A 22,461-nucleotide genomic window follows, 5' to 3' on the forward strand; every position below is an offset into this window, starting at 1 on the left:
GTTGTGTTTTAAACGAAAAATGGAATCCTCTGCCATTTTAACGACAGAACAAAGACGTGAGGACAAATTTTGCGTGGAAATGGAAAGACAGGACTGTTTTTGTCTAAAGGTAATTAGGGTTTTGCTAAAATGGGGATGAGAGAAGGTAGAGAGAGAGACGCCTCTGTGGCGGCGTGAGGGTTTCAACGAAACCCTAGTAGAGAAAGTGAGGAAATGGCCCTTTAGGGCTGTTTGGCTAAAGGCTTGGGACATTTTGTATTTTGTTGAACTGGGTCGGTTCAAATCCTTAAATGGATTGGGCTCAGTCCAAGTTGAATGGAAATAGGATGAGGCCTATATACAAGTATATACTTGATATACAGGTATATACATGTGTATTAGTGTATATAGGTGTATATACATGAGGACTTAACGCTTGTTTTAATTAGTAAACCAAAATTTCAAAAAAAGACTAGTTAATTTAAATGATGATAATGATTTTAATTAGTGATTAAAGTAAGTGACTAACTTGTACATATATAATGATGATAATTAGTGATTAATATGTAGAAAATAAAGGATTTAATAAAGTATAATTAATTTAACGAGTACAAAAATCCGAAAAATGAAAATGATGACGAACCATTTGAAATTTGTGATAAAGTAATGCCAGTAATATTGATAGTAAAATCGAAAAAATGAAAGTAACGATATTAACAGTGGTAGCAATAAAAATGATAGTGAAAATAAAGCATTTAACTCGTCAATAAACTTAGAAGCCCAAATAAATTGGAATAAAGAAGGGACGAAATTGGGTGTCAACACAGACCTCAGTGATACTGTGACATACATACATATAGATATATATATATTAGGACGGAGCGAGTATCATTGTGATAATGTGAATTGAATGTAACCTAACTAGTATGAATTTAGATGGAGAAGAAGAAGATAGAGAGTAGATTGTAGAGAGAGAAATATGTATATTTCTATTCATTCAACTGATTGTATACATGGTATACATGAGTATATATGCATAAAGTAAAGTAACTAACTAATCATAATCATGATACTTAACTAACTTAATGACACAGAGAAATTACCATCTACCCTTCTAGTTACATGCTTCTTATTTCATTCCTTCTACACTCCCCCTCGAGCTAGGTATGGGATATTTCAAATATGTTCAAAAACCTAGCTTGGAACTTAGATATTGATATTGAACCCTGGTAAGTCCTTTAGTCAATATGTCAGTAGGTTGTTCCAATGTAGGGATATATTTTGTTGCTACCATCCCTTGCGTTATTTTTTCCCTTATAAAGTGGCAGTCTATTTCAATGTGCTTGGTCCTTTCATGATATACAGGATTTGCTGCAACTGAATTGATGCCTTACTATCACTGAAAATGTCAACTAGCTTCTTGTGATCAACTCCTAGTTCTTTGAGTAATCCTAGCATCCATACCGGCTCAGATAAGTTGATGCAATGCTTTTGTACTCTGATTCTGCTGAGCTCCTACAAACAGTTGTCTGTTTCTTTGACTTTCAAGTGATTAATGAATCTCCTAACTTGATTAAGTAACCTGTTACTGATCTTCTAGAGATAGAACATGATGCCCAATCTGCATCACAAAATGCAGTCAAGTCTATGTTGCTTTTGCTTGACAAAAGAATTTCTTGGCCTGGTTGCCTTTTCAAATATCTTACAATCCTTAAGGGAGCTTCCATATGAGACTATTTAGGTTGTTGTAGAAATTGACTCAGAGTTTCAACCCTGAATGAGATGTCTGGCCTAGTCATTGTTAAATATAGTAGTTTTCCAATAAGTCTTTCATATGCTCCTTGATATGTGAGTGGATCATCTTGTGTAAGTTGTGGTTGTTTCTTTTGACGTGATCTTTGATTTGTTGTATGTGAATTACAGTCCGTAAATTGTAAGTGACTCAGATGATCATCATAGACTTTGGTGGTTAACTTTGTATTGGTGTCTATAGGTGTTACAGCTGGTTTAGCTGCAGCTAATCCAATTGCTGATATCAGTTCCAACACATACTTCCTTTGGTGCATCAATATTCTTTTTTCAAATCTTGCAAACTGAATTTCAAGGAAATACTTAAGTTCACCAAGACATTTCTGATATATCCCGTACTTTCGTATATTCGGAAAAATTCGAAATAATTTTGATTTGTAAGGAATAAGGCCATATGTTGATTGGAATTAATATATGTATGTGTTGTTCATGAAAAATATTAATGTGGAAGCACGGAGGGAGGCCAAGGGCAAAAGTGGAATTTTGAAAATTAGCTTCGGGAATTATAAAACGAGAATTATAGCCAATTGGGCTCACAAAATAAGAAAAAATTTGGCCCAAAAGCAGTGGGGGTGGCCGGCCATCACCATGGCCCAAGCCCACCACTTAATAAAAATTTTGCCATGTGATTAATTTATATAAGAAGCCTTATCCCTTAGAAGTTTCATGAAAATTAACAAGGAGAAAAAAAAAAACAAGAACAAGGGGGCAAGGCATTCGGCCAAGTCCAAGGGGATTTCACCCCTCCAAATCTTGATCCAAAAATATTTTTCTTGTGGTATTCCTACTATATTAAGGGCCCTCTACAACATGGTGCAATTGTTTGGGAAGAAAGAGCCCTTGTTTCTTCAATATGACAACATGGCTGAGTAAAGAAGATTGAAGAAAAAGGTAAGAATTCATTCCATGTTATTATGTTATAAAGGTTTGTTTGTGTTGTAGTGTATGAAAATGAGTAGAATTCATGAAAACATGGAAGTTTGCAAAGTGGGTGTGTATGTATATATGTGGCCGTGTAAGTGCTTGGTTGTGTAATTAAGATGTGTTGAATTTTATGTTGTATTCTAGTTGTGTGTAGGATGGAATGTATATTGGAAATGAAAGTTGAATGAATTTGGTTGAAGTTGGAGAAATGGTATGTGGCCGTGAGGTGTATTATTGGAATGGGAATGAATCATTTTTGTTTAATATGTTAGTTGTGTTGTTGTGATGCTTGCAATGTAAATGAAGATAAAATGATATAAGTTTGCATTGAAATGGAATGTAGAAGTTTGTGTCGTTTTAGTATGATTTTATGACATTATAAAAATGGAGTTGTTAAGGTGCAAATTATGATGATGGTTGATGAATTTGGGATATGGAAGCATGTTATGAATAAGTATGTTAAAAATTAGAAGTTTTGAATGAATTATGACTTTGGTGGAAAGTTGTATATTTTGTATATCGTATGAATATTTTGTGGGAAGGATATGAAATGCTTCCAAATTATATTGTGATGATCATTGTTAATGATGAATGTGAAATCTTTGAAATTTGCTTGGAAATTTGAAATTGAAATGGAAGTATTGCTTTATGTAGAAAAGAAGAACAGTAGCGTTAGATCCATTTTGTTGTGATATCTTTGGTATTGTGGATTGTTGTTGTTGAGATATTGAGCCGAGCTAAGCCTCGGGGGTGTTATATGTATAGGGGAAGTGCTGCCGAAATTTCGGTAGACAAAAATAAAAATAAGTAAACTCTTAAAGTCTTGAAATTCCTAATTGGTAACTTTGACCATTTGTAGATTCTGAGCGAAACGGGATTCGATTTTGGACAAGCGTAGGGAGCGCGAAAGGTATGTAAGGCTACCCTATTTCCTTCTTTTGGCATGTCTTAGGTATACTAGGTCGATGTTGGAGCCCCGGGGGCAATTCTGTTCTTGGAAATCCAAATTGGAAATTGAGTACTATTCATTCAATTCAATTGGACCATAAGACTCTCATTTGTGTTGAAAAGCGACCTAATGTCCGAAATTTATGTAAATGTAATCGAATCGCTTCGGAACTTCTATGTATGATTCTATAGACCCCAAATGTCCGTGATTCACATCCGCCACCTCGACTTGACCCGAGGTGGGCCCGCTAACCCCGAGACTTCTTTGTTCGTTCTATTAGACCCATTTTTGTATAACGTCGGTGTTATACCCCATTTTAACCCGGGTTAGAGCGGAGTACAACATATTGGAGATTCCTATATTGCTTTGTTTTAAGGAGTCGCCACCTAATTGATTTTACGGTGAATTAGGACACCTGATTATTAACTAAGGTAAAGCTAATTATACCTCCGTTAATAGCCTGCTTAACCAGTGTGATTCTAGGTAAGGGTTCTATATTATCCTAAAGGGAAGGGGTTAGGCATCTTTTAGAATCCGTTAACTTACGGTTATCCGACCAAACTTAGGTTAATTAAATAATATTTAAAATTTAAGAAAATAGCCTTGAAAGAAAAAGAAAAAAAGATGACTTATAATTAACAAAGTTTGAAATATTATTGTGTGAATGAGGCGCTCTATATGGTGAAAAGCAGGTATTTAACGTTCAGAGCGGTAATCCTAAATGAGAAAACCTACCCATTCTAATCCTACGTGAATCATAAGTTACACACATACTTTCAAACCACAGACAAATTAGCAATCATAAAGATGGATGAGAAGAAATGAACGATAAGAAAAAAAAGAGTAAAATGTTGCAGGGGATCTCTAACGAGTTTCGCCTGCCCGAGATGATTTAAGAATTGCGACACAAGAGGACCACGTGGAGGGATGTGTCAAGTCTCATCTTGAGACTTTGTTTCGATAAAGTCCCGAACTAAGACTCCGTTTGCTCCGATGTGTACATGTAAAAGAAAGGGAAATAAGATCAGTATCTGAATCGAGACCATTTAAACTAGTCATTTCTCAATCAAAGTTAATGAGAGAGCGGCAAAAGAAAGGGTCAAAATACCACATTTAGTGGGCAGCAACATGACACTAGAAAGTACTTCAAACAGAATATATCCGATATTGCTAAACCACTACAACAAGGACTTTAACCGAAACAGACATATGAGAGCATGCTTTATATCGTATTGGATTCAACTTCTTCAACAAAATCATAACTAAGCTAGCAAATAATTCAAGGATTTCAAGGGAGATACATACAACATGTATTCATAAAATTTGACCAAAATAGGACCTCAAACGGGTATCACAAGTTTCCCAGAATATTAGATGGATTCATAGATGCTACAAGTTGCAATTTAACAATCTTTCTATGCATACTCTGCGACTTTGGAATACCGAATCAATTGACTTAGACTCATATCATGGATATAGACTTAGCAAGAACTACAATAAGACTATACACTGAACAGACGAAAGACCAGAAACTTGAACTACTCTATCATTTAACAACCAGGTTTGAAGCTACACCCAGAGGTTATTGAAAGATGGGTGTTCAACTGCCTCTTAACAAAGTAAGCATATATTCATGACCACAACACACATTTGACATAAATTTTGCAATGACACAGACTTACAGGAATATGCTTGATCGCACAAGTTGAATCAAAGGTAAAATCATGGTTGTCTAGGACTGCTTCAAGCTATTATAGCACATAAGACGTGACTAAACTAATTAAAGCAGGAGTATGCATAATGCTACTAAGCTAAATTAAACTGAGACTAAACCCGCCGAGACCACAGACAGGTATAAACACATAAACACATTTTGATTAGATTAATAGCTTCTTCATTATACCAATCAGTCACAGGGCTAAGATCTAAGGAGACAGCCAATTAGCAGGACTACAAATCATACATTTAAAGCGGGAATGCAAACTAATTGCATGCTAATCGTACAGGCACCAACAACAGAGCTCTAAAACTGGCAGTATTAGCTAAAACACACGATGCCAAAACTAGCATACAATCAAACCACATATTTAACTAAAATCTAAAACATGTTGATTACTCGAACTAAACATATAATTAACACTTTAGATAACACAAAAGCTACAGAAAATACCTTCTTCGGGTGCAGCGAAGTGGGTACGGGGTTTCGATATCCGCTCGAACACTTTTAAAACTCAATATCCAGAAGTAAACAAGACTGCTAAAATTTAAATTTTTTCTTAAGGGATTTTTAGCGACAAAACAAAAGCTTTCAATTTCTATGGAATTTGAAAGGATAAAGGACTCAAAAAAAATTTTTTTAAGGGATTTTGTGCGGCTGAGAACTTAGTTTCTTGGGGAATTTCATGAATCAAAAAAATCTCCAGATTCTTGGGGGGTTTTCCCCCAAAAAAAAAATCCTCTCCTAGACGAAACCAGCCACGATTATTTATAGGATTCCCCCCTCGGTTTGAGCTAGGGTTTTCGTTTTTTGAAGAAGAGAGAGGAGCGGGAAGAGGAAAGGGAGCGGGGGGACAGAGGGAAGTGGGGGACAGAGGCAACGTGGGGGACAAGGCGAAGTGGGGAAGATGAGGGAGGTGAAGGAAGGGAAAGAGAAAGACGGAGAAGAGAAGGAGATGGGGCGGCTGAAAAAAAAAATGGGAAGGGAAAGAACCCTAGGGGTTCTTTTCTTTTGTTGAAGAGGGGATTGGGCTGGTTCGGACGGGTAATGGGGTATGTGCTGGGCCAATATTTTATTTTGGGCTGGGTATTATAACAAATGGGTTGGCAATTATTTTAAATAATAATGGGCTAATCCGAAAATAATGTTGTTGATTGGGCTTTGATTTGGGTGAGATAAATTGAAAATATGGGCTGAGTGAAAGAAAATAGTTTGACTTCTAAATTTAAATAAAATACCCATTTTAATTAACTATATACTAAATGTGCTAAAATATCCCCTAATATAAAAGTGTGTATTTTTAGAATTTCAGATGAAAATAAAATGACGTTGTAATAGCCGTGCAATAATATTTTGAAAATAAATAAACGCTTTCATTTAATTGTGCGAAATAAATGCGATGCGTATGCATAAGGTGGTAAAAATGCTGAAACGCAAATTATGATAATACTGGTAATAATAATAATAACAAAAATACTACTAATAATAATAATAATAGTAATAATAATAATGGTAGTAGTGACGGTAGTAAAAGATAATGACAAGATAATGAAATGCCGGTATTAATAAGAGCTAATAATTATAGTAAAAAATGTAAATAATTTTTTTTTAAAAAAGTTGCCAAAATATTGGAAGCGAAAAATAGGTATTTTGGAGTAAAGGTGGGACAAAATTGGGTGTCAACAGTCGGTAAAAGACTTTTGTTTATGAATTTGGCCATCATAAAGTAATGTTTTGATTGCCACGACATCCTAGATTATATTTTGAACCATAATTACCATTTTCGAAATACTTTTGTGAAATAAACCCCGTTTTGATTAATTGTTCGAACTATTTTGACTAATGAGTCAACATATGATGTTATCAAGTTTGCAAATATTTTGATATCTAACTTGCATTGTTTGCTCACGACTCCGCTCGTGCCCTTATTATGATTTCGTTCACCGGTTCCCGGGCCGGTTATGATTCGTGCGCCCTATGATTAATTCGGCCGTATGCTGTGTTACGGTTCCCGAGACCTCGCCATAGGGCCGGGTTCCGTTTGGAGTTATGCTGTGATATGGCTGGCGATATGCTATGATGATATGTGTGTTCGGGGATGTACGGAGATTTGAACCTTCTGGTGTTATGCTGTGTGTGGCACCAGCGTCGGAGTGGTGACCACGTTCCTGAGCTTTGCATGATTTTATCTGCATTATGTATATATATGTTTTGGTACAGATTTTGATATACTGGTCAGTATTCCCCTTTTGTATCCGGTTTGTTTTTCAGTTGTGATTTACATTTCTGTATTCTATGCCTTACATACTCAGTACATCTTTCGTACTGACCCCCTTTCTTCGGGGGCTACGTTTCATGCCCGCAGGTACAAAGATCAGTGATCTGCCAGTGTAGGCCACGCGTTCTACTATTACAGAGTGCTCCTTTGATCCGGAGCCCATATGTCGGTACATATCCCTGGTGATGTATATGCATATGTATATTTGACTATTTTGGGGTACGGCGGGGCCCTGTCCCGTTATATGTTTTCGTTCTGCATTCGTAGAGGCCTGTAGTCATATATGTGGGTCGAGGGTCCTATGTGTGTCTGCTTTAGTTACGATTTGTGTCTTAGTGCGGTCCGTCAGTTATGGTGGCCAAAATGGCCCTTATGTTGTATCTGTACATACGATTGGCGACGTATATTCCGCCAACCTATTAGATTTGGATACGGCCAAATGGCCTGTATATTTGTATATGTGCATTTGTACGGCGATGTGTATTCCGCCGCTCCTTTCTGTTCTGATATGATATTTTGATACGTGTGACCGCTTAAGACAAGTTTTGATTTGAATTGTGTTTAAATGGCTAATATGAAATTTGAGTTAAGTTTGGATTTGATAATTGGATATGTAAGTCTGTCTGGGTGCCCAAGTAGGGTGCCAGTCGTGGCCCACGGGGTTGGGTCGTGACAATTTCATCTTGAAGGCCCTCTGCAGTGTCTCTTTAGTGTTCTTGATCAACTGTAGACTGCTTCATGTTATTAACATGTCATCGACATATACCAATACAATAATAATTCCTTCTGCACTATTTTTAATGAAGAGTGAATGATCATATTCACTTTGATGAAACTGAGAAATAAGTAAAGCTTCAGTAATTTTTGCATTCCATTGCCTTGGGGCTTGGTTAAGTCTATCCAAGAATTTGATTAGTCTACATACTTTTATCTCCCCCTGACTTGAAAATCCTTGTGGCATCTCCATATAGATCTCAACATGAAGATCACCTTGTAGAAAGGCATTATATACATCCATTTGATGTATATGTCATTTGTTGATGGCTGATATAGATAGCATTGTTCTTATAGTCTTCATTTTAACCACAGGAGAGAATATTTATTGATAGTCAATTCCTTTCTTTTGGCTATATCTTTTTGCTAAAAGTCTGTCCTTAAATCTTTCTATTTCTTCTGCTACTTTGTACTTTATTTTGTAAATCCACTTGCATCCTATTGGACTCTTGCCTTGTGGAAGAGTGACAGTTTCCCAAGTGTGATTGCTCTCAAGAGCTTCTATCTCACTTTTCATTTCTTCTACCGACCTTGGGTCTTTTACTGCTTCAGTATAGGTCTTTAGTTCAGTTTAATTTGAAGTAGCTGCTATATAGGATTGATAGTTTTTGTATGATTTGCAGTTAGATATAGGATGTGGAATATCATGGTGTATGTTTAATGAGACAAAATCTTTCATTCATAGTGGTGGTTTTTTGTTTCTTCCTGATCTTCTTTCAGGCGGAGCTGGGATGACAGGTGGTTCTGCTGGTAAGACAATATCTTGTGGTGGTATATTTTCTGGCAAGTTGACTTCTATTGGTGGTGTTGGTTGTTGTAGTAGTTGAGGTTGACTTGAGGTGTGATTGTTTGGTTGATTTGATTGTAGTTGTGTTTCTTCTTGTTCTAGAGGAATTGGATGACAGTAGTTTGGTTCAGTTTCATATGAACACAGATTTGGAGAGATTTTCTTAGGAAATAGTGTAGTATGGTCTGTTGTCATTGTTTGAAATGGAAACATGTCCTCCTTAAATTGTACGTCTCTGCTAACAAATATAGTTCTCCCTTGCAAATCATATAGAATGTATCCCTTTTGTGTTGCTGAGTATCCTATAAGTACATCAACTTTAGACCTGGACTTAAGTAGGCGTTTGGACATGCGGTTTGAAACCATGATTTGAAATCCCAAATCATCCAAAAAGGCATGGTTTGATAATTTGTTAGTTTGTTACACCATAGCTAGTAGAGGTTAGACAAGTATACAGATAGGATTATTTCTTCTTTATTCTTTACCTGTATTTATATATGTACAGCTCATATTCAATACTAAGTGGAAGTACAGGAAATTTCTACATCACAATTGTTTCTTTCCGCAATTTGTTAACTTAACCACAAGGAGGAGGATGCCGAAGGAAAGATTAGTACATGGAGTGAACTCGCAGCAAGTAACATTTGTGTGATTATAATAAGAACTCTAAAAATTATGATATTAAATATTTTATAACATTTATGTGGTACTTCCTCGTTCCAAAATACTCGACACTTTTCGATTCTCAAGATTCATGCTCCATGAGCTTTGACCAACATTTAAATTTTTTTTTTACCATACTGATATTACGAGAATTGTAACTTATAGTACTTTTTGTATATTTTTAGAATATCTAAGTTTTAGTTTTGAAATATTAAATTAATCAAATACAACTTAACTTTGATTCTAGAGAAGCGAAGCATGACAAATATTTTGAGACAGAGGGAGTAATATAATCTTTTCTTTATGGTAAAATGAGAAGCTTAAGTTAAATTGTTTTCAAATTTGGAAAGCTCATTCAGTTTATAATGAACTAAAAAGAAAATATTACTATCACATATATAGATCAGAACAGAGGAAGTATTAAAAGTGTATGCATTTGGTCAATCTCTAAGCGGATATCGTTAAAAACTAACAATTCTCTAAGCTTACAACAACAACAATGACAAGATGGGGTTGCTCAGATGATAAGCACTCTCTACCTCCAACCTGAAGATTGTGGGTTTGAGTCACCAAGGGAGCAAAAAAGAAGGAAGCTCTTGGGGGAGGGGTAAAAAAAAATTACAACAGCATACCCAGTATAATCTCACAAGGTGAGATCTGGGGAGGATAGAGTGTACCTCTACCAGGGGCGGACCTAAGTAGTGTTAAGAGGGTTCAACTGAACCCAATTCGTTGAAGACTTTTACGGTTACATGTGTAAAATCATCATGAAAATAGATCTATAAATTAAATGAACACACATGAACTATAAAGATTATAAGCCCGGATCAATGGTCAGGTGGGTTCAATTATGGCCCAGTCGTCCGAGATCGAGCTAAGAATATACAACCCTAGTCCTAGGGCAGTGAGTAGGAGATTCTCGATTGTGAATGTGGTATTATTTTTGTCAAATTAATTCAATGTAAGAGTGTGGAAAAATTCAATGTAAGAATGTATTAAAATTGTTAGCTAGCTTTCCTTTAACATTTGTTACTTGAGAATTATATCAAAATTGTTTTAAATTGTTAGGTTATATATTTATACTTTGTAAATAGTACCTCTTATATATGGTAGAGAATGATGTTTGTCTAACTATTTATTTATTGTTATAAATGGAGTACTACCTCGAAATGTCATTTTCAAGGGTATTATGGAAATTAAAAAAAATTCGGTCATTCCAATTGTTGACTATCACGTTGGCAGTTTCAGCAGAGCCGCCTTTAGCATAAAGCAGCTAAAGCACAGGCCTTAGGCCCCTCAATTGTGAAGGCCTCTTTTTAAGTAGCAAATGAATTACTCTTTTTCTAAAAAAAAAATACTTTCAATGGAAAAGCACTAAAAAACTACTATATAAATTGAGTAATCCCTCCGTCCCAATTTGTTTGACACTTTTCGCTTTTTGAGAGTCAAATAAGTTATTCTTGACCGTAATTTTTTCACATGTCTTTTAAATATTTTAAATTATTAGTTATTCTAACTTATAATACTTTTTAAGTAGTTTTCAAATATATAAATTTTATTTCGAAAAATTTAAAGATTGTATGTCCAAACACACGGTCAAAATTATGAAGTTTGACTCTCGAAAAATGAAAAGTGTCAAAACAAATTAGGACAGAGAGAGTATTATTTTTGGAAATAGGATCCTATTATAGTCTTTTGGATGCAACAAAAAGTACGTTTTCAAGATCGAATATGAAGACAAAAATTCAAAGAGTACAAAAAAAATTACTCGATATAAATCCTAGATTATTTTACACAATATATGGTTGTCATAATTTAAATTTGATACATTGTGACATGAATAATTCTTGTACGAAAGTTATGTCATTCTTTGGAGTGATACTATGTATATATTCATTGTTCTTTTCTTCTACCAAGCGACGTAGAGTTTTAAAAGAAAGTATATCTAGTCTATCTCTTAAATCATCTTCATAAGCACGTCCGAAAGATCGTATGAAAGTATTAAAACAATTAGATTAATTATATAGGCTTCAAAAAATATTTATGCATTTTTTTTTCTTAAAAATATCTTTTAAAGCCGCTTTTCAAAGTTTGGCTCTAGGCCACAAAGATCCATAAGCCACCCTGAGTTTCAGTGTAAGTATCTGAACCCGCTTGATCAAAATCCTAGGTCCGCCACTGACTTCTATACTGATACTCGACCTCCACACCCCTTATCCATCGTCATACAAGTGACGAATCCCTAAACTTATATCATTAAAATACATTTAATTGAGTATAGAAGGAGACACACGATTGGTTTAATTGGCCTGAATAGCTCGTGAAGAGCAAGAGAGATGGAACTAACATCATTGCTGAATATTTTACCGAAAAATAAGTTTACATAGAGCTATTTAAAGACAACAAAAATATAAGGAGCATATTATGTTGTCTCTGTAGATTAGTAGTACGTAGTCAAATTTGTCTCTGTAATGTTTGATGTGATTCACTGCGAGTCGGCAACATTGGTCACAAGTTCGAATACCATTCAAGGCTAATGTAAATTTGTGTTGGAATTGGATAAATCACATTGTATAATTTGTATGGAAGCTTAAAAATGAAGAAGACGGGGATTTGGAGGATCAAACATCGACAACGGCTACATATCACCATATTGAAGATCGAATATTGTGTTCGAAGAAGAAAATACTTCAATTTTTGTGATGCATGAGCTATCTTAGTTAAGTAACTAGAAATTTTATGTACAAGTCTTAGAATACGTGCGTTCTTGAATTCATGAACTAGGGAAGAGGGAAAGATCTTAGAATTAAATTAAGGTACATGTACTTAGACTAAATACATGCTAGAAAAGTTCTATAAATACTCCGCACTATAGCCATATTATGTAAGCCAAGTTGGAAGAAATAAAGAAGAACAATCTTTTGTACTTGTCTTCAAAGAGAAAATGACTAAGTGAGAGTACTCATCCTCATCAAATTTCTTACACACCATGCAATCATCTGTGAGTATGCTTTGATCTTTCATTTTTCTTCTGAAAGATGCAGAAGAGAAAAGAATGAAGAGGGAATACAAATCACTATTCAGCGGCATTACTCTGATTGACTTTTACTGGTGTGAAAAAGACATCTTTTATTGGCTTGAAGTTTCCCGTTTTACTGTGTTCAGTATATCATTTGTTGGTATTGTTTTCTATGTTCATTTTTGTTTCCTAGAGATACATGATATGGGGATTGGGGAAGTAGGCAGACTTATCTTAGACCTGTACATTTCAGCTACTTTGAAGAAAAAAAGAAAATTGAATAAACTTCCCAAAGAACAATGATTATAGAAGACAAAAGAATTCACTCTACTTACAGTAAATATTACTCCATTGCTAATAAAAATAGCAAGACTCATGTGTACCAGCCAAAAGGGAACTTATGAAAGCTAAACCAAGGCATCTCTAAGCTAGGGTACCTTTGATATATCAACATATGCATACATAGCTTCAATTAGCCCTTTTGTTCTATAAATCATCTAACGATGTTCACCCGACGCTCTACTATTCTGATTACTTTGACTGAAAAAGTCTGAACTAAAATCTTGATTACCGAATGCCATCTTCCTAAACCAACTTATATCTGCAGATTGTAGTGCAGCGCTGTGTATTTCACTTTCACCAACTTTCATCCCGTTTGACAAATCATGCATAGCCATACCATCAAAAGCTCTCATGATCTGCGAAGCATAACCATGATAGAACGTAAATGCCCTTGGCAAGAAGTCATAAGGTGTCTCTTGCATAGGTTTTCAATAAAACAAATACTCCCTCCGTCCCAATTTATGTGAAGGTGTTTAACTGGGCACGGAGTATAAGAATGAAGGAAAGACTTCTGAAACTTGTGGCCTCAAGTCATAAATATTGTGTGGTTCTAAATCATCTCATTAAGGGTAAAACATGAAGTTCATAGTTAATTGTTGTAAATATAAAAAGGCGTCATTCTTTTTGGTACTTACTAAAAATGAAAGAGTGTCACATCAATTGGGACAGAGGGAGTAACAAAAGTTACCTGTCCCATCGCCGGTCTCTTTGCAGATGAGTGGCGCACACAAGATGCAGCAGCCTCAATCATTCGGAACATCTCACTGCCAACGTAGTTCTTCTCAAGGCGCGGATCTGCCAACAGATCAAATTCCTCCTTTTCAAGTGCACGACTAAGCAAAGGTCGAGCCTGGACGACAAAAAGATCAAGTTACAGTGGGTGATTCAATCACGAAATCATTTTAGGCTGGTTCAAGTTTAGCAGTGGAAATTAGTACCGGAATTCAATTCTAATCAAAGGAATGAAAATCTTCTCAGACGCTTCTGTAATTTATGAGAAGAATATTGCCATGCTTCCTTAGAAAAGAAAGTTAATTTTTTTAAGGCACTAAGAGATTTGTTAACTGGCTATTGTCACTAGACTGACAACAAGAAAACTAAAGAGTTCAAAAAGAAAAAAAAACATAGTAAATGGAAGTCATGCAGTCAGCATGACTGTCAAAGATACTAGTTTTCCATTGCTACTGTTATTGGTTTTTCAGTTTTCTAACATTAAAGGATCAATGAAATTAAAGCGGATAACTTGGTCAAGCTGATAGATTTTGTAAAAAACAAAAGAAACTGTAGACCTCAATGTTTCAGGTGCCAAAAAGATCGATACACCCTCAATTACAATTTATTTGAGACTCTCTTCACTTTGGGGCATCCCAAAATGCTTGAAACTATTGCATTAGTACGTTCATTCTATACTACTTCTACAGCTCTCGATAATTTTAACTTAACAATTCAAAGTTTAAACTTAATTTGATGAGTTGTTTTCTCTATCAAACTTTTCACTTGTTATGTTAATATTTCCTTCCACTACCACTAATATAATATACAAGCCAAATTAACAACTAAAACTCTAGTTCTAGTAAAATACCATCATATAAAATGAAAGGAAAATAGTATTAGTGAACTGATAGATGAGACATAATTCTATCATGGGAACTGAATTCAAATGCATCACTAAACCAAAGAAATGAAGACCATATCCTCCATGACACACATAACAGCAGAAAATTTGCCTTATCAGATATCAGTGCACACAGCCTTCTCTATGATCGAAATACTTGACAACAAAATAATTTAGTCAGCAAATAGAATCATGTTGGGCTTAGATACTGTCTTTTGGCAAGATTCAACCTTCTTTCCAAATTGCTCCAAGGTAATTAATCTTGGCACAATAGAGTTCTCCTTCAAAATTTATGACTGTCAAATCTTACTTAGACCAAAATAAAAATAAAAAGGTAGCAATGCAATTCCCCTTGAGGAGACGTTGATATTTTGGGCCTGCTCCCATTAAAGCTTGATGGTTTCTATCAAGAAGTCGATGGTATGAGACATAGCTGGTTGAAACATTTAGAGAAAGTTTGACTGAATCTAACCATGCACAACTCCTCAACTCTGAATTGAATTTTTCTAGTAAATTACTTTGAGGACTAAACTACGTAAACATGACATATATAGTTGCTTTCGTAAATGAAAAATAATGATTTGGGAATTTTCTATTAACAAGACAGTAAATGTGTTTTTGGTGCCTTTAACAAGTTCCGGTCAAGCATCTCAAAGAAAGGATAGCTAATCTTCATACTAAAATCTCAAATATGAAATTAATTCAGTACATGCTTATCATTTTATTTTCCAGGATGTTACATAAGAGTTAAGAATTCTTTCAGTCAGTTACCAAAACATGAATTGATTAGAAAAATAATTAACGGATGGCTAAGCATCAGTAGCCGAAAACCGACATCAAATTAGGAAATAAATCAATAAAATCAGACAAACTGAAGATGACATCTACTGATTTGGATTCCAAATTCTTGTCAACTAAGATGTATAAAACTTGAACTCTTATGCTTAGGTAAAGGTCAATCATACTGAAATGAATCAATTCAAAGTATTTCAAGACTATGCTTAATGAAGTGGATAATATAGTGGTTTTTAAAATCCTATGTAATAAGCTTGGTATGTGATGTTAACTTTAAACTTTAGTGCATTTAGATCCATGGATACAAACGAAACCTTACAAAACAAGAGTTTCAAATCCATGCAAGCACCTAAAGTATCCAACCAGACTAACCAGAGATTTTCTATACCACCCCCATCATGTAAGCTCCACATAAGCTGGTTTAAAGTTCCTGCACCAATATCCTACAACATCTAATCTCTCGCATCTTTTTCGCGGTTTACCATATTTCATTAGGGGATATAAGAACTTCAGTTTTCTCTGAACAGAATACTGGGCATTAGTATTTAGTCATTGATTCAACTTTAGATTCTGGAGACCAAACGTTCCCTTGGCCTATTTTCACTCTATCATCTCTCGTTTGATCCTTGTCAATTACGTAACAAGTGGTTTATATGAAATCCAAAGCTCTCACCGAAGAGGGAAGGGAATTGAGGTAATTTTAACAGGTGTTATAGGTCTAAGAGAAATATGAATAAATACAGGATGTCAACTATTGGAAAAGATTATTCTTCTCAAAATAGACACACTTCAGTGGAATCATTATGTTTAAACTCTACAGTGCGTCTGCTTCAAAATTTCCCTACGAATTTCTATCCTACAAACATCAAGAAGACAATCTCACTATCTGTCATGAAAATACAGCACTCTTACAACAAATATAGCTGACATAATTCAGAACCCATTTAAAGATGAAAAGCTTTTTGACTCAACAAAAAACGTTAAGGACACTTTAATATCAAAATGAAGAAGTCATTGTCAGGCTGTTTGAATGATCAAACAATTGGGTATTATACATAAACTCTTTTTTCTAATAAATAAAAGGAACCCATGCTCCCCAGTGGCTGATATTTTCAAGTTTCTCATCTACCGATACTCTTTATCTAGGTTCCAAGTCAGATTTCACAATTTTCAGGGCTTACAGCATTGCAAATTCGCATACCATGGTAGAAAAATGAAAAATAAAGAAAAGGAACTTCTTTCCTTGGCTTACAGCATCACGGCCTTATTCTTCTCAGGACAAGGCCTCAACCACATGGTAAAAAAGGGGAAAATAAAGAAAAGGAACTTTACTAGCAGACCAACTAGAGGCCTACTGTACAGTAATAAAATGGTAGTTTCTTCAAACATCAGCTACCATTTTTATATGCAAGTTTATTGCCTTAGGTTGGATAAATGACCAATGGCATTATTTCTAACAAGAGGTAATAAAAGAGACCTGATGGAAATATGGACTTGGAGAAAGAGAGATAAAAGATTGGCTACAAACATACCCACTCAACTAGATTCTCTTGCCCTGAAGGCTGAGATGTATCCACCGGCTTCCTTCCAGTAATTAGCTCCAGAAGCACCACGCCATAGGAATATACATCAGATTTTTCAGTCAGCTTGCCAGTCGATGCATATTCAGGAGCCATGTATCTGAGTCCGATCTAAGGAATTAGAATAAATATGGGCGATTGAAAAAGGTGGAATGTAATGTTTGTCTTATGCTATCAACTTAATGCAAAATTTGGCACTGAAACATACCCAAATGTTCCAACGACACGTGTTGTGATATGACTTTCTGCATCCTGAGCTAATTTAGCTAGTCCAAAATCAGAAACCTGTAGAAAGTAAATTAATTGTAAAAGGAAGCACGCAAGACAGAGAATGTAAATATAGAAGTTTGAGGACTTGGACATACACGGGCCTCAAAGTTATCATCCAAAAGAATGTTCGACGACTTAATGTCTCTATGAATAATACGAGGATAGCCTGTCATCCACGCCAAAAGAATTAATTAAGAACCAACATCATACTTTAGCTCTATAACTAAAGAGCGATAATGTTGAACAAGAGCACCACGCTGACATTATGACTTTGTTAAAGTTTCATGGCCTACGGTAGCTCAAGTAACAAGAACGAAAGAAATAATCATACACAGTCACAAAAATTTAGTAGCTTCGCCTGGTCTACTTTTCTTAACTCTTCAATTTCTCATTCAACAGTATAACATAATATTTCAGTGATGATTAACACATTCAGCTTTGTCACTTGCTTTTCACTGTATGCTGCACAAGAGCTGCTGAACATGTTTTCCTCACTTTTCGACATGGATTTGTGATGTCTTAATCAGTGAAGATCTATTCAAATGCTTGTCATGGAGTAAATATTGGCAAATTCAGAAGCATATTATGCACTACTACTGCAAAGCCTGATGCTCTCCCTTCAGTGTTAAAGAAAAAATCAGCATGTTCAAGGAGACTATGCCTGCTTGTGGATTAACTATTTTCAGGAATGTATTTACAAGGTGCAAAACAAGAGCGTATAAAGAACTGAGTAATGCAAATTTTCTATTCTCTCAATGGAACCAATTATGTTTTGCTCAGTCTTAGTTTTATTTCGAGCATCATTTGGTACACTCAGTTATGGAAACATCTTTAAGTTACTAATTTGAGAAAGTGATTAGAATTCATAAGAATTGAGAAAGAAAACACTATTACAATCTTCATGCAGATAAGCTATTCCACGAGCTGCGCCAACAGCAATCCTAACACGTGTTTCCCAATGCATGACAGGTCTCCCTTGTGCTGTAAATTTCAATTATCAGCAGCAAGCTTTAGTCACAAGACATAACAAATGAAATAATTAAATCTACAAATGTTATGTTTACCATGAAGATGGAAGTAAAGGGTATTATTGGAGACATAGTCATAAACAAGGAGCCTTTTGTTCTCTGAAATGCAATAACCTACAAGTGAAACCAAATGACGATGGTGTATCCGGCTAATGATTTCAACTTCAGCTCTGAATTCCCGTTCCCCCTGGCTCCCACCAATATTTAGCTGCTTTACCGCAACATATCTTCCATCTGCTAGATAGCCTTTGTATACAGAACCAAATCCACCCTTCCCTAATTCATTGTTAGCTGAAAAATCATTAGTGGCCTCAACTAGTTCTTGATAAGTAAACCATGTCTTTGAACTGTTGAATCCGCCAGGGTCCCCTGGAGAATTGAGGAAATTGGAGCCAGTTCCGTTCCTCTCAGGTGTTGATTCCCCGACCTTCAATAAAGCAGACTCTGTACACAACTTCCAAATCTTCTCAGATTTCACTTGAAAGGTATCAACTACCAATAATAATTTTTCTTGCAAGTATCTTAAACCACTGAATAACAAACTAAAAGGAATGATTTGATAGTTTCTGAAAATTTACCTGATTTTGGAGAGGAGCACGCAGAGATTGGCTTGACATTACCACTAGTATGGCCCGAATTCTTCTTCTTTCGCTTTCGTATAATCCATCCAGCTGCTCCGATGATACCAACCAATAGAAGAACAAGTACAATGCCAATGGAAATTGTCCCTGCAGTACCATTGCCGTTGCCACCAGCAGACTTTGGACTTTCTGATGAATGGTTTCCGGAACTATGGTTACTACTAGCATCAGCTTTAGGAGGAACTGGTGATGAAGGAGGAGTAAGAGAAGGCTGTGCACCATTAGAGGATGGAGGTGGTGGTGACCATTGTATTACAGATGTTGGCGTTGATGAGTCCGAAGGGGAATCAGAAGATGAGGATGGTGAGTTACTGGGAGGTGATCCAGCTGGTGAAGGTGGCGAATCATCTTTAGGAGGGCCTGAGCCTGAGTTTGGGGAAGGAGGCTGATTATTTTCTGAGGACTTAGATGCTGGGGATGGAGGTTCACCTCCATCACTTCCATCCCCAGGTGAGTTGTTGGATGAAGGAGGTGAAGGCGGTGAAGGTGATGAACCTTTTCGAGGTTCGGGAGATTGTGGTGGAGATGAATTAGCAGGTGATTGTGGCGATGGAGGAGGTTCTTGATTCTGTGTTGGTGGCGGAGGTGACCATGCAGGAGGAGGTGATGATGATGGTGATGGAGGTGGTGAACTGGCAGGAGTTGGAGGAGGAGATGGTACAGGTGGAGGTGAGCCCGGTGGGGGACTAGAAGGTGTCAGTGGTGGTGAGCTAGGTGGCGGACTAGAGGGCGTTGGTGGGGGTGAACTAGGAGGCGGACTAGAGGGTGTTGGAGGGGGTGAACTAGGAGGTGGACTAGAAGATGGGGGTGGTGGTGAGCTATCAGCAGGTGGGCTAGAAGGTGTAGGTGGAGGACTAGAGGGTGGTGGTGAGACATTCGTTGGAGGAGTAGTTTCTTCATGGGGTGGTGGAGAATCCATGGAAATGTTGTGAGTTTGATGGTGAGGATAGAACAGATTACGTTACATTTGTTGCCGAAGAAGAAGATGTTGCATTTATTGGAGGGGATTTCGGGGTATGGATGGAAAGGAGAAATAACAGATAGTGTAGCCGACTGAAGGCAAGCTATGCCCAATCAAATGATCCGGGGCTGCCAATGTATCTCGTGGTAACGAAAATGTATTGTTCTGGGGTATGTATTGCTCAAAGGTTAAGTCTATGGAATTTCAAATCCTATAACTTGGAGGTGGAGGATTATAGTTTAACATCTCACCACCACCAAAGCTAGCTACATTTACAACATTACTTATACTACTATTTCAATATTTGCAAACATCAATGAAACGGCATTCCACCAAGAATTCCAGTAAATTGCTTCCTCTTGCTCCAAAATTTATCCACAACATTTAAACTTATCAACCAATTCATTCATAGTCTGCAGACGCCGATTTCACTCCACTCCCAAGTTAAACACCTAGGATTTTCAACACAACAAAATCTTCGAGCTTTCCCCGAGTAACTCAGAAACATATCATATCATTGAAAACGCTCAATCTTTTACGCGAAATCAAATGCTATCCAGGACACAGAATTCAGCTAACAAACAATTTCTCTTTAGCTAATTAATAAGAACAATCCCTCACACACACTGCAGAACCTTATCATAATTAAAAATCAAATCTTTCTAAAGAAAGCACCAAGAAAATGATTTTCCTGGCAACTATGAACAAACAGAAGTACCCTAGATCACCAAATGCAGTTTCAAGAAACACCAAATAGATTCATTCAAATATCCAGACACCTAAATCTTGAAAATGATACAAAAATTCAAGAATCTTGTAATGTAGAATTTACCCTTTTAAAGGAAACCCCACAAAGAATTACCTTTTTTTTCGCTATTTCAATGTCACATGCATGATCAAATGCAAGATAATTGCAACATTGCTGCCCATAATCCTACGTATACAATTAAACAAGAAGCATATTTTGTAATTTGAATTGCAAAGTTGCTCTTCATACCAATGAAGAAGGAAGGAAAATTGAGTCTCTGAAATGCAATCCAGGGTATAAATGGGAATGACCCCAATTAACAAGAACGTCTTAAAAACTTTACCAGTTTGAATATGTTTGCGTATTTATTTTATAGGAAGAAGGATAACTTATGTGTTTACGATAATGTCGTAGTATTCATTATGTTATGATCATAGGTTTATGAAGATTGAAGAGAATTAGGTACATATTTCGTTACAATGTCACAATCAATGAGATTGGGCGATGGTTGCTCAATGTTGCTGCCAATGCAAGATATTAGAATTCAGAAGGCCCCATTTCTTTTTTTCCACCTCATCCTCATATTTTTTTTTAGTAATTATTTCAAACATCTCTCCTCATAGTTGACTTTGTAATACTAATCTCCCTTAAGGTTTACAATATTATGTTAAGCTCTCTTAATTTGATTTTTTATAATAATTTTTTAATATACTAGTTCTGTATCAATTTATGTGAATTTTTTCGGAGCATAAGGTCATATTTTATAACTTTGATCGTAAATTTTGACATAGATTTTTCAAATTTGTATTTTTTTTTTATATATTTAGAAACTATATAAAAAGTACTATAAGTCATGATAATTTATAATTCGAATAATTTAACGAAAGCGTGGTCAAAGAACCACCTCGTAAACTCCCCAAATAATAATAGGTTCACATAAATTAAAACGGATGAAGTATTAATTATTAGAGTTGAATTCTTAGACGATCACTCAAAACTTTATAGCTCCAACCTAGTCAAGGGGCTTTGACGCCTTTTGTACAGGTTGGGTTGTTCGATACGTGATCCTAGGCTGGTAATGGTCTTACAATCACTTTTCTTTGTTTTATAATAGAAAAGTCAACTCTATTATTTTCATTTCACCTATAAAGTCACTCAATTAATTTCGGTGATAGTTTTGGAGAATTTTGCCGATGTGGAATTCTTTTCAGCCAACCTATTAAAAAAATATTTAATTTTTTTTAAAAAACTATTTTAACACTTTTATTGACCTATTTCACTTTGCCCGTTCACTAAAATTGTATGAATCAAATATAAATATTTTGCAGGGAACTCCTTATATTTTACATATATTGATTCTCTCTAGGAGTATCAAATAGCCAGGTTGGGTTGGATTTGGGCGAGTCAAATTGTGGTGAGTAAATAAATGGGCAGGTCACTGACCCGCTTAAAAGTTACTTGGCTGAAATGGATTGGAGCTAAAATGAGCTAAAAAACGGGTTATAGCCTAACCCGCCGAAGTGATCAGCCCAAAAATTGTTTGGGCTAAAATGAGCTAAGAAACGTGTCATAGCCCCACCGT

General features: G+C 35.8%; 1 protein-coding gene across 1 annotated transcript; it reads right to left on the reverse strand.

The window, feature by feature from the left end:
• Positions 1–13,185: 13,185 nt before the first annotated feature.
• Positions 13,186–21,359, reverse strand: LOC132615554 (proline-rich receptor-like protein kinase PERK8). The gene is made up of 8 exons (XM_060330157.1): positions 19,108–21,359; positions 18,566–18,973; positions 18,396–18,482; positions 17,597–17,667; positions 17,440–17,516; positions 17,184–17,331; positions 13,930–14,091; positions 13,186–13,597 (listed from the first exon to the last, which is right to left on the reverse strand). The coding sequence occupies exons 1-8, from the start codon at positions 20,087–20,089 to the stop codon at positions 13,397–13,399; spliced, it is 2,136 nt and encodes a 711-aa protein (XP_060186140.1). The 5' UTR covers positions 20,090–21,359; the 3' UTR covers positions 13,186–13,396.
• Between the last annotated feature and the right edge of the window lie 1,102 nt (positions 21,360–22,461).

The sequence above is a fragment of the Lycium barbarum genome, chromosome 10, assembly GCF_019175385.1.
Source record: "Lycium barbarum isolate Lr01 chromosome 10, ASM1917538v2, whole genome shotgun sequence".
In the NCBI taxonomy this organism is placed as follows: Eukaryota; Viridiplantae; Streptophyta; class Magnoliopsida; order Solanales; family Solanaceae; genus Lycium; species Lycium barbarum.

Bases quoted from the DNA above. Each gene is read 5' to 3' on its own strand.
- LOC132615554 (XM_060330157.1), bottom strand. From the start codon at position 20,089: ATGGATTCTCCACCACCCCATGAAGAAACTACTCCTCCAACGAATGTC. The intron at 18,974-19,107 runs GTAAATTTTCAG...AGTTGTGTACAG, and splicing joins GTGCTCCTCTCCAAAATCAG to AGTCTGCTTTATTGAAGGTC. The intron at 17,668-18,395 runs GTAATAGTGTTT...CGTGGATGACAG, and splicing joins AGCTTATCTGCATGAAGATT to GCTATCCTCGTATTATTCAT.